This window comes from Tachypleus tridentatus, chromosome 1 (assembly GCF_004210375.1).
Source record: "Tachypleus tridentatus isolate NWPU-2018 chromosome 1, ASM421037v1, whole genome shotgun sequence".
NCBI lineage: Eukaryota > Metazoa > Arthropoda > Merostomata > Xiphosura > Limulidae > Tachypleus > Tachypleus tridentatus.
In genome coordinates this window covers 76,865,530-76,879,348 of record NC_134825.1, presented here as the reverse complement: position 1 = coordinate 76,879,348, position 13,819 = coordinate 76,865,530, and the positions used below count along the sequence as shown (strand labels likewise).

General features: G+C 35.9%; 1 protein-coding gene across 2 annotated transcripts in view; it reads left to right on the top strand.

Moving 5' to 3' along the window:
• Positions 1-13,819, top strand: part of roh (reduction of Rh1) — a 29,549-nt gene that overhangs the window by 12,404 nt on the left and 3,326 nt on the right. For both annotated transcript variants that reach the window (XM_076505640.1, XM_076505648.1), the window contains exon 2: positions 5,561-5,732. In XM_076505640.1, the coding sequence (XP_076361755.1) occupies positions 5,567-5,732 (166 nt within the window). In that variant the 5' untranslated portion in view covers positions 5,561-5,566. The remainder of the gene's footprint in view (positions 1-5,560; positions 5,733-13,819) is intronic.

Below are 13,819 nucleotides of genomic sequence, written 5' to 3'. Positions count from 1 at the left end.
ATGTCCTTCTGATTGTTTTCAACCGGATCTGGCAGGAGAATGTTTTTCCTGATGCCTGGCGCCAGGCTATTATTTTACCTTTCTCTAAGCCAGGGAAAGATCCCAAGATTCCTTCAAACTACCATCCAATTGCTTTGACAAGCTGTCTCTGTAAGACATTAGAAAGGATGGTTAATGCTCGTCTTGTTTGGTTCCTTGAATCAAACAACCTCCTCTCGCCCACCCAGTGTGGGTTCCGTCGACAGCACTCCACCACAGACCACCTAATTCGTCTTGAAACATCTATCAGAGAAGCCTTTCTCAACCGCCAACATCTTGTATCAATATTCTTTGACATAGAGAAGGCTTACGACACAACATGGAGGTATGGCGCTTTATGAGACCTCCATACATATGGGTTACGTGGCCATCTACCCATGTTTATTAAAACCTTTTTAATGGACAGGAGATTCCAAGTTCGTGTGGGTTCGACACTTTCCCGTTCTTTTGTACAGGAACTTGGAGTCCCTCAAGGCTGTTACACTCTTCAGTATAAAGATAAATGCCATCTCTGAACAACTCCCTCTCACTGTTGTGAATGGGCTGTATGTCGACGACTTTCACATCTCATGTCAGTCATCAATCATGAGATATATTGAGCGGCAACTACAAACCGCCCTCAATTGTGTACGGAAGTGGACTCTGGTGAACGGCTTTAATTTCTCTCTCTCTAAAACCGTATGCATGCACTTTGCTGTCGACGGGTATTCACCCTGATCCTGAACATCATATCGGTGAAGTTTTGCTGCCAGTGGTCCCGGAGACCAAGTTCTTGGGGCTTATCTTTGATCGTAAACTTACCTTTATACCACACTTAAAGCAGCTTCGGGTCAAATGCACAAGAGTACTGAACATCCTTCGTGTTCTCTCTTCTACCAGTTGGGGGGCAGATCGCTGTTAAATGTTAAAGGTATATCGTGCTCTTATTAGATCGAAACTCGATTATGGATCAATGGTCTATGGCTCTGCCAGACCCTCGCCTTAAAGATGCTGGACCCCGCTCATCACCAAGGACTTCGACTCTGCACTGGGGCTTTCCGCACTCTCCAGTTCAAAGTATATACATTGAATCTCATGAACCTTCTCTACACCTTCGCCGTTTGCAACTATCTTTACAATATACTTCGAAACTTCATTCTTTACCAAAGTATCCCACCTGGAAATGTGTTTTCCTTCCTCAGTGGGCAGTACTTTTTCAGAACAGACGATCTGTCATTGCTTCGTTTGGCCTTCGCATCCGGGAGCAATTGGATGAATTGGGTCTGTTCTTGGATAACATTGCAGATTCCACAGGTCGGCCCATCCCACCATGGCTTATTACAGCCCCAAATGTGACCTTTCTTTCAGTCACCTAAAAGGCAGATACTCCAGATTGGAAGTACCGCCTTTTATTCAATGAATATTTTTCAAACAATCATTCAGTTCCCATTTATACAGATGGTTCCAAATCAGGTAATTCAGTGGGCTCTGCTATGGTTTGCTATGGGTCAGTAGTTGCGCGCAACTATGGTCAAGAGTATGCCATATCTCTTGCCCTGGATCATATTGCAGCTGAGCAGTACTCCAACTGCACTATTTATACTGATTCGTTTAGTTCTATACTTGCTTTGGAATCGCTACACGTTAGCTCCCATCCTATTCTCGATGATATTCGAAACCGACTGGCCCATTTCTCATTAGCAGCTACTTCAATCCAGTTTTCTGGATACCAGGCCATGTTGGTATTCGCGGGAATGAGCTTTCAGACATGGCAGCTAAATATATCTGCTTCAGCACCATCACTCCTATGCCTATTCCGTACATGGACTATGGTGTTGTCTTCAAGGTTTGGCTCCGTGCCAGCTGGCAGTCCACTTGGAATGAGCAATGTGATAACAAACTTTTTCAAATCAAACCCAAAATTGGACTTTGGCCATCTAGCTTTCGTAAAGTTCGGAAGGAGGAAGTTGTTCTCACTAGGCTACGCATTGGTCACATTTTTTTAACTCATCATTTGCTTTTATCTGAAACTGATGCACCAATGTGTAGTTTGTGTAACACTCAAATCACTATCAGCCACGTTTTACTTTCTTGCCATCGTTACAATTCTCAACGACGGCAATATTTTAAACATATTTTTTCCCAGGGTCAATCTGTAACATTGGACAGAGTTATTGGTGATGGTGACTCTGTCCACCTTGATAATGTTTTTAATTTTTAATGGCCATTAACCTTTTAATCTCATTTAAGTGTTGCATGTTTATTCATTACACCTTTTTAATTGTGGTTCCTTTTTTACAGTTTTAATCTCTCTTTCAATTTGACATTGGACAATGGCCAGAACATTAAATAACTCGTTAACATTTGTACTACTCGTTAGTCATCCTGGCGAGTTGTTATTATACTTTTGCTGCATATCATTTCACACTTTTACTACTTAACTTTTAGTACTGGCCATATTGACTCATAACCCGAACCAGGACTGGAAAGACCAACTTCAGGTGACTGACGGTGGTTTTATACTTACCTGTTAGTCTTCCTGGCGGTTACGATCATTACCATTCTGCTACAGGTAGTTCTTACAACTTTGTTGACTGGATGTCAACATTGGTTTTTACGCCATTTTCTGTTTTAATTGCCGTTTTGCTTTTATTTTCAATTACTTTTACAAATTTTACTCCATTTACTTGACTTTTATCTTTTTACTGGACATTTGGCTACTCATTATTACGATTTTGCGGAGTGTCTTTTAAAACTTTTATTCTTTTACATTTTGATAATAGCTGCTATGACACATAACCCGGAACCAGGACTGGAAAGGCCAACTTCAGGTGATTGACGGTGGTTCTTGAACTTACCTGTTAGTCTTCCTGGCGGGTTATGATCATTACATTTTTGCTGGAGTAAATACCTTACAACTTCTTATACTCTGCCTTCTATCTTAACATTGTAAACTAGGTGTCAACATTGGTTTTATACTTTTTTGTTTTACCTTCATTTCCATTTATGTCTATTACTACATTTTTTTTTTTTTTTAAATTTTACCGAATGTCTGGCGCAGATAGCCTCGCTGCTTTGTGCCATAAAACACTAAATCAATCAACTCTTAGTCTGTGGTCTTTATAAGGTTGGATTTGTTTGCCATTGACATTTCACATACTCTTTATCACCTTACCCATCTTCTCCTTTATCTGGATTGTTCCTTTCTCTGAAGATTTTGGCAACTTAGGAGGGTTGTTCCTCTCTTTCTCTTATTTCCCCTTCCTTCTCTCTTCCATCTTAGCCATTCACCAGATCTGGATAGGCTTCTGTGTCTGTTCATGGCCCTCCATTGTTAAATAGCCCATACTGCTACTTTCCAGTGTGCTCATTCCCAATCTTTTATCCCCTGGCAGTTGTCTTCTTTTCATGATCTTTGACTTTCTACCATTGGCAATTTGATCTGCCTTTTGGTTTGAATGGCTTATTTTACCCTAACTTCTTCATCCCTGACTTTATTTCAGTTATTTTCCTATCAGATCTGGCACTTCATTTCTTCCTTGCTTCTTGTCTCCATCATCCAGTTGAGGAAAATCTGCAATTTGGCATGTGGACCACTCCCAGTGTGTTCATCTCTCACTATTTTCATTATATTATGACTTCCTGTTTGTCAGGGTTTTGTCTACCAGTTTTGGCTCTTATTTGGATTCCAGTGTAACTCAAATTGTTAAGTTTTTATTTGTAGTTTCTTTTTGGGGGCCTTTACCTGCTTTTTATCACATGAATCCTCCTCTGTGGTGAGTAGTGCCTGACCAAGTATTCTTTAACTTTAAATCCAGCCATCCAGCCATGTTGACCTGCACTTTCTTCCATGGTGAGCATGTTCACCATGGAGTTGATTCGATAAGATAGATGTTCCCTTTGACACAGGATGTCAAGTTTCCAGATCGATAGCTTAGAGCCAATCCTCATGTCATAGCCAGGAATCAGAGTGGATATTACTTCCTGTTACCCTGTGAGGAGGTTTTAGGTGTGGTTGACTTACTGAGTACGTCTCTGTACCCTGACCTTTCTACATGCAGGGATGCATCCTTCTTCACTTACCTTTTTCACTGTTGAAGTGAGTAATAATCTCTCTCTCTCTCTGGATAGGATTGCTTTTTTGCCACATTCTCTTCACTTGGAAGTGTTCCTCACTTTTTCTGCCCTTATATCTTATACATTACACAAATGAGCAAAGAGTATACCTAGTGCAGAAGTGGTGTGGTTTCTCCGTTCTGATCTCATTTTCAGGGGTATCCTTTAGACAGGTTTGGAGGTAGTACTTCTATCATTCCCTCATGCAAGTCCTTCCTCCTCCTAAATGTGGAATTCTAGCCAGTCTTATGAAAGTAGGTCAATACTGTATTAGAAGTTCTAACTTTCCTATAGATACATACCTCCTCTCACACTTCTCACTCTTCCTCCCCACTTTTCTCCTGTGCTGAGGTCTTCTACTGACCTTAATGGTGATAGTTTGTTGGAGGGAATCAAGTGTGTCATGTGAGCAGTCGTTCTCTTATTGATGAGGATGTGACACAATGATTTGCATGAGACACATGTTGGAATCTTGCAATCCCAGTGGGGAAAGGGGAAGTCTTGTGGCAAGTGTAAAGAAATAGTTTGCATATAAAGGGTACCACTGAACAAGAATAGCTAATCTTATGAAATGTACTAAGTACCTATCAGAAATACATTTACAGTATAGAAAAATTATAATTTTTACAGTCTAAGTTGTACAAATACAGTGGAGCGCCGTTAAGCCGCGGTATTTGGGGGGTCAACCTGCTTAACCGCGGCTTAAACCTTTGTGACTGAAAAGCCGAAGTCACCAACAGCCCCACCGAGAAGCCTCATCCGGGCTATTGTGTAATCATTATAATATTAATGTATAGACTATTCAGATACAATTGACAAGTGCCGAGTTATTACATTTGAAATTCTTACGAATATATACGAAACCACATTAAATTTTTATCCACTTTTTACATTATTATCACAAAAATTTTATCCAATTTATTAATTTTAAAAATTACAAATACAGATAATATAGTTCAAATACAGTTTATTTCTTGGTAAAGTATGACGTTCTTAAATTAGCGGTGAGCCGAGATAATCCTCACTCACATTTGTCATGTCAGTGTCAACGACAAGGAGAGTGTGAGAAACTTTAAAAAGCCAGGTAGTAGATTTAATACATCAAAAAGTTTGGGACAAGACTTACTACAACGGCTTAAGCGATTTCACGGTTTACTGGTCCGCGGCTTAATGGCGCTCCACTGTATAAGAAATGGCTTATTGTAAATCTAGTTGCTTTTTTTCTGTCATGGTGTGCTAATAATATGAAAATTTAATGTATGTCAAGCTGTAGCTTTATTTTTCATTAGGTAATATTGTAAAGGTCATTATGTGTTTGCATCTCGCATAATTTTAAGACACTTAATTTTACTTTATTTAAAATACTCATGTTCATTTTAAGTTATATTTTAATGTTTCATTACTTTTTTTTTTATATATATATTAGAAAATAATGGCACAGACAGCTCCGAGCAGACCTATGAAATACCCTTACACATTTTCTGCAAAATTTGCACAGTTTCCTTACAAATTCCATTTCACAAAGAACTGGTTTTTGAAATATTACATTTTTGGATTTGCAGTGTGTTATCCAGTTTTTATTTATATCCATAGGAAAGGTGAGATAATTCAAATATAAGTGGTCTTAATTATTTTGTCTATGTTGTAATATGTTCTGTGGTCCAACTAGCAATGTAGTTTTAATACCTCTTTCTGGTGTATACTTTACCTTATGAAATACACTTTATTGTAGTTATTAAAATTAAGTTGTTTCTAAAATTTACAGTAATTGAACAGAAAAGGTAATCTAACATGTATTTGTTTCAGGGATAATTTAGCCATAAACAAAAATTTATTTGTCAAAGCATAAGTATTAAAGGAAAAAGTAAAATGAAGGTATATTGTTATGGTCATTATTGTTATCAGGCTAACAACTTGTCAAAATAAGTAAAAAAACAACAAAAAGTGATTTTGATCTTCATATGGATTTGAACTTTCACTGCTTATCAACTTTCTTTTTAGATAGAATCAAAGATCCATGACATAAGTTGGTAAATAAATTACTAGAACCCATTTTCACTTGTGTGTCTGATCATAGAAAAAGACTCAACTGATCATTTATAGAAATATAACTTGATCCTAGACAACCATTTTGTAATTCAGTGGAAAATTTTGAAAGGTTTTGTACTAGCTCAGCATTTTATAGTAGGAGATATAAATGCAACTGAACATGGATAGTGTTGTAGTCTTATTGAAACACAATGTTAGGATTTGTCATATAATTGGTTTGAAATTAGCAAATAATAAGGCATATCTTATGAGATTTCCTCATAACTTGCTTATTTATTCTTTATTTTTCTAGTGTATAGAAATTATAGTTTTAAATGTAGTTTCAGCAAATTTTGTAGGAAGTTATTTGTGTCTAGTATTTGGGTTTGTGCATTTCACAAAGCAGTTGATTCTCCCAGTTTGACCCTGATGAAAAAAGGTCCACCTTTTGAAAGCTCTTAGGTTATTGGGTTCCATTTCTTTGTGATCCTCCATAATGATATTGCTTGAAACCATCTATTCCTAGAACACAGAAGTTTCTGATATAAAAGTAGCTATTTTGTTTAATCAGTTCCTCCAACAGTTTATCAAAAATAATATAGTCACGCCTCTATAACAATGGTTCAAGTGAAGATGAGAGAGAATTATGTGGTTGCTGCTTTATAAATATTTTTGTGAATGTAACTTTCTGCATAAGAAGCTTCCATTGTAATTTTTTTAATTGATTGATTTATCTAGGCTACATTTGAAAACTGATTTTATATTTGAAATTTAGGGTATTATGATGACATAAATACATGTATTTGTAATTTCAGCATTTTATGTATATGGCAGCAGTTCTGAACCTTTTCTACCATACATCCCATCAACCATTTTACCAAAAATCCCTGATCCCACCATGATCTATGACAGCACTATTTTAAACATGTTCTGTCCCAAGGTTTATTCATAACATTAGTGTTATTGGTGATGGTGACACTGTTCACCTTGGAAATGTTTTGAGTTTTTTAAAGGCCATTAATCTTTTTAATGCTATTTAAGGTTTTAATTTATACATTAGATCTTTTCTAATGCAATTCCCATTTAAGAATCAAAGCCCATATAGTTTGATTTGAAATTAGAAAATTGACGTAATGTCAAGTAACTTGAAACCAGGACTGGAAAGGCCAACTTCAGGTGCCTGATGGTGGTTTTTGAACTTACCTGTTAGTCTTCCTAGCGAGATATGATAATTACAGTTATGCTACAGAAAGTCCTTTACAACTTGTATTACTGTAGTTTTTCTCTTACAGAGACTAGATGTAAAAATTGGTTTTAATGTTATTTATGATTTTTTGTTTTTTTAATTCAAAAAATACACTTTTTTGTTTTGCTTTAATTTCCTTTTATGAATTTTACTAACTTTACTTTAATTTTAACTTTTTACTGGATGTTTGGTGCAGATAGCCTAGGTGCTTTGTGCCATAAAACACGAAACCAACTAACCAACCCCTGAGTGAAGCAAGTATAACGTTCCGCTCAAAAATTATATATAATTAAGGAATGCATGTTCACTGTCTAAGCCAGAAAACCTGCTTAAGCTGGAAATTTTACTCAGTCCTGTGTGATTTCAACTTAGACAGGTTTTATTACATTAGTTTGTTATAACCTTATATATATTATATAGGTGTTACTGATTTAAAATAATTTTTCTCTGAGTGTATTTCAGAGTTGACATGTGGTGTGTTTTGGTTTTTATTTATCAGTCTTTCTGGTTAAGTCATATTTTATAAAACGTTAGATAACAGAAATGGGTGTTGATTACACTGGGCAACCAAAAGTGTTTTCTCTCTAGAAATAGTGCAGATGTTTCTGAGTAATTTGGTGATGATTCTAAAAAAATCATGTTGAAAATTACTGATTGTTTTCAGTTTTGGAACTGGGATAGGTTTATGTAAAATATTCTTATGTATCATAAAAATAACTTTTTTAATAACTTATTCATTGAAATTAAATTTAATAATGTGCAATCTGCATACTTTGTGAAGTTTCACGTTAACAGCATGAGCAACAGGAATTGATGGCTTAGTATTCTTGCTGTGAAGAAGTACATCTTTCAGACTAACTTTAGATGAGTCAATAAAAGTTCATTCATGAAGATTGTTCCATTTCTAATTCTTTCATTAATGTATCGACATTTATACATAAATAAAAAGTATCTTGCATGTTGTAGTGAGAAGCAAGTCTTGTTTCTAGAGGTAATAAATTCCATTGCTGTAAACAAGAGTCAAGAAGTTCCTCAATGATGCTTTAATAGAGACATGTCACAAAACAAGTGTAAGCATACAAGGCAGCTTATATTGAGGTACCACAGGAACAGAATTACTAGTAGAAGAAGATTGTGATTCATTGTCATCTTCTTAGGATAACTCTTCTGTTTTCTGATTTGTTGATGGATGTGACACTGACAGACTATTTCCTTGAGGTGCTGGTTCTGTTGTAGATACAATATCTAAGTATTTAATGTATTATTTAGCTTTTCCTGAATATCTAGAAACATTAGTCATGTAAAAATAACAGTCTTTGGGCTTGGGCCATATCATGAGGACTGCAAATGGCATACTTGTTATCTTATACAGCCAGTTTGTCAAGCCAGGTGTGCAAAATGTGCAACATACGTGAGGTCTAATTTTTCTTAGTCACCAATTTTGCATACAGAATAGTATCAGTTAGCTACCTTTACCTTCTGTATGATGTTTTTCCTTTGTGAAATTGTGATATATTTTCTACATATGTAACAAACTCTTTAGGTGATTTTTGCACTTGAACTGGAGGCAGCCAGCATTTCCAATGTTTTTCTTTAAAAGTATAAAATAATTTATTTTATAGAATAGAGATTAAAGATAAAGTTTTGCAAGATTTGATTAGGTAGGTAGGTATTCAGTGTTTATTGGCACGAAGCTACAAGGCTATCTGTGCCAGACAAGATGTGGTAGAGTATAGGTACAGGGCAATTAAGGTAAAAAGTAAAATATGTAAAATTAGGAACTGCCAGGAAGACTTGATGTCAGTCACCTGAAGTTGGCCTTTCCAGTTCTGGGTTCAGTTCAAAAGAGAAATAAAAACTAAAATGTGTAAAATTAAGACATGCCAGGAAGACTGAAGCATAAAGATCGAATTTGCAGTCAGTCACCTGAAGTTGTCCTTTCAAGTCCTGGATTCAAGTCATAAAAATTGAAATGTGTAAAAGAAATCATGTTAAAACATTAAAATGTGTGAAAGAGATAATGCTTAAACACTATATAGTCCGATAAAAAACCTTCCATATTCTCCGAGCTAGAAGAATAGTAAGAGAGTCTAGGAAAGGTGGCGTAACATCTCATAATGTTTATTATCAGGTCCGACTGATGTATTGCCAGACCGATGAATTGCAAGTTTGAGTTCCATCAGTATAAGAGGGCAATTGCAGTCATAAGAATGGTCAGTTGAAAAGGAAAGAGGCAGATGCTCTGCCAGTGTTTTAATGGCTAAAAAGGAAGGGGATAAGTTTGAAGAGCTAAATACACGAGAGAAGTCCCCAAGAGTATTGGCAATGCTCTGTTCATCTGCAACTTCGTGGCCATCAGATATTAAGATAGAGAGGGGGGCAGAAGTATATTTTCCACTCACCATACAGATTTTATCCCATAGAACTTTTGTGCTGGTGGTTGAAGAAATGCTGGAGGTGTATTTAATCCAAGATTTCTTCTGACTTTAACATCTAACTTGTCAAGCATGTACATGGGCTTGCTGAAATGCAATGCGGTTTGAGAGTGTGGGGTATCTTCGAAATTTATCCCAAGCATGTTTCTGATTTTTATGTTATAAAACAAGCAGAATTATACCAAGGGCGGGGATGCCATGCGGAACATGTCGAGGTTTTAGGGATGCATCAAGTAGCAACTTGTATAATACTGTTGGTTACTGCTGCTATACAATCATCTATGGATGATTTACATAAGATGGCAGGATCAAGTTCCGAGAGAGTAGTGAAAGAAGGCTAATTGGCCTGGACCAACTTCCACTGAGGCACATGGGTCAGGTGGTACTGATCACGGCCAATCTCTCGTAATATGATGGGAAAATGATCACTACCTCGTGGATTGATATCAACCTCCCAAGAAAAGTGAGTGAGTAGTAAAGGGGAACAAAGATCTATAGCTGTAAATGACTGACTAGGTGCATGAAAATATATGTAAGAGCCAGGTTGTGGTTCAGGAGCATATGCTCTATGGCTTGCCCTCTTGTATCAATACGGCAGCCACCCCAGAGGGAATTATGCCCATTGAAATCTCCTAAGATTAAAAAGTTAGATGGCAGTTGCTTAAGGAGGGTATCGAGGTCTGATTGATTATAATGCATTTCAGGTGTAAGGTACAGAAAGCAAATAGTGATGGTACATACCAAGGAAACACAGATGGCTACAGCCTCCAAGGGTGTGGTCAATGACAGGAACTGGATAGGCACATGCTGATCAACCAGCAATGCAACTCCCCCATGTCCCCATTCTACACATAGCTTGTTGTTCTGGTATAATGAATAGTGTCAGATAGTAACTGTATTTGTAGGCTGTAGAAATGTTTCCTGCAAAGATAGACATATGGGATGATAAAAGTCAATCAGATCTTTGTCAGTCAAATTTGATTGGATTAGTGTGGCCATGTGTGATTATTTCAGAGAAGATAGTAAAGAGTCCTTCTGCTTACTACCACATTTTTTTATTTATTGGATGTGGATCTGTTGCCCTCTGTGGATCCTGCTCTAGTTCGAATGGTCGGGTCTGAATTTATTGGTACACGTACTAATAATTGAGGGCATGTACGAATGGTTTGTTTAATTTTCAGGGTATCAAGAGAGAGAGACCCCATGGAAACATTTTAATTTGAAGATGAAGCTTGGCAATGATTGGAAGGTGTGGTCAGAACAGAGATGGAAGGAGGCACTGATTCGTGAACTGTGTTGATTTTGGGAAGTGTTTCATTAAGATATGCTGGTGAAGACTGTATGGGATATGGTAAGGTCTGTTTGGACGGGTTATAGTAGCATAAGTACTGGTTGGAATAGGTAATAACAATTTTCGACTCTCTGTGTAAGTGAGATTGTTAACTGTCTTGAGACATTGTACTTCTTTTTCTTCTACCCATTTAGGGCAAGGGGTAAAATAAGAAGGATGCTTTCCATTACAGTTTATACAATGTGGTTCGAGTTGCATTCAGAGGCATTATGGTCTTTACCACCACAACGGTCACTGGTAAAGAAACCATGGCAAGATTGTTTTGAATGCCCAAATTATTGACAATGGAAACATCATACAGGATTTGGAATATAAGGTCACACTGTACAATTCAGATATCCTGCTTTTATTATGGTGAGAGGACATGGTGTTATAAATGTTAGTATTAGAACATTTGTTAGTTCCAGAATTCCATCTTTTCGAGTGAAGATTTGGCGTACTGATGTGACACCTTGGCTGGTGAGACCTGCAAGGATCTCCAATTTGGGGACAGTCCTTAAATCTTTTTCAACTGTGACTCCTCTGGAAGTTTTCAAAGTGCAATGAGGAGTAACCTTAATGGGTATATCCCCCAAGGTCTTTGATGTCAGGAGGAGTTTGAAATGCTGTGATGAATATGTTTCCACTAAGATGTTTCATGAACGAAGAAGATCAGACTTTGTTTTGACTGTGTTCAGAGTGAGAGGAAGTGACCGACTGAATGATTGAGCAGCAACTGAAAGAGAGGCATATAACTCTGTCCTTTTTATGTCCAGTCAAGGGACTTTTCAAATGTTCTAGCAAACTGAGCACAAGTGGGAAGTATGTGGGTGTGGGAATTAAGCAAAAGTGGTGTGATTTGCTACAATCATATCAAGAACTAATTGCATGAATAAAGAATATATTTGGAATTTTACATCAATACAATATAGTTGATGTTTGAAGTTATCAAAAATGTGTGCCTTTAAACATTAAATTGTGTAATTAAATTTAATTTCACAGCACAAATATATTGTACTGAGTTGATTAGATGATATTTCAAATAGCAGTGATAAAATATTGAGATATAACTATAACTCACATTATAGAGATAAAGAACAAACTCTGTGTACATTTTTTAAATCAGCTGCACTAACTTGACACCAATCATTTGAGTTTTTACCAAAGCAAATGTTTCATTATCCAGTGCTAGTGCTGTTGTCTGTTTGATGCTGACTACAGAAAATGGAAGCCAACCAATGAATTGTGAGGGAAAAAAAACAAAGTAGTTGCAGTAAAAATTTGTGAAGAGAAATTGAAAACTGGAAAAATATGGAAAACAACAATGAAAAGACATACATTAGTTGTAAGAAGTTAGGTGATGGTAGTTGGGTTGTTTGCATAGGAGGAATGATTTAATTTTGAAAATGGTAAAAAAAAAAACTAAAAGTGAAGAGAATTTGTTGACAATGATGGTCAAGTAACTGATATTTCATGAGATTCTGCATATTGTTCAAGTTTTATTAGAAATGACTTGAACTATTTGTTCTGAAATATCCATTATCATGTAAAAGATTTAGATTTTACAGGTTGAAACTGTAAGCTAAGTTGCTGCAATATATTCAGTTGTCATAAAAAAAACCAAGTTCATTTATTCATTTCTTTGGACATAATAAGTGTACACATTGAAATATCTAAAATGATAAATCTTATTTTCAATGTCAATTTATTTAGCTTAACTTAACTGACATAAACCCAATAGCACATTTTCGTGTTTTGTTTCGAGTGTCAAAAAACAACTTTTACTTAAGACTAGAGGTGCTGTGTGTTTAACATATTACTGCCTAGTACAAATATGTCTATCTTTTTAATGCATTTTACTTTTTTCTAATTCTTTTTCATGTTTTTAATTACAATAAATTAAGACTAGATTCAATTAGAATCAAATGCTAAAATAACTTAAAAATTACCATTTTTGGGTTAAATAAATACAGGCAAGTTAATAGATTAAATTTACTTTCTGCATCAAATATAAATATTGCTGAGAAGTCAAGTTGTATTCATTTTGCTTATTTATTGGAAGTTGGACAATAGATTAGAAGCACTTTGTGCATATGATATTAATATGTATAGAAGTCTGCTCTATTATTTATTATTTTTAATGAGCATAGAAGTTACACAGATCAGAGTTGTTACTATCAGCATTGTATATTAAGATTGCTTGAAATATTGTCACTATATTTTTTTTTTTACAAGATATAAACAAGTTAATATGCTAGAGGCATTGTTAATTGTCCATTAAATAAACTTTTTTTGCTTATTTATTGCAATTCTATGGCCAGATTAATAAAGGCACTCAAATATTAATAACATGTAGAGGAAGGGAAGTTGAGTATATTAGAATAATTTTGGAGTTGTGTTATTATGGTACATAGTGCCATGCCATGCTTTATTTGAAGATCAATACTGACAATAACTGGCAAGTTAAGTTTCATAACCAATGGTTCTGGTGCAAAATTGTCATGTCCACAGTCTACCTCTCTTTGCTAAGAACTTTCCATAATGCATCTGATGTATGAGAATGATGGTTTCCAAGCATCTTTCAGAAGTCTAATTGCACAGAAATCTGTTAATGATGTGACCGGCTTTATCTTTGTATGGAATAGC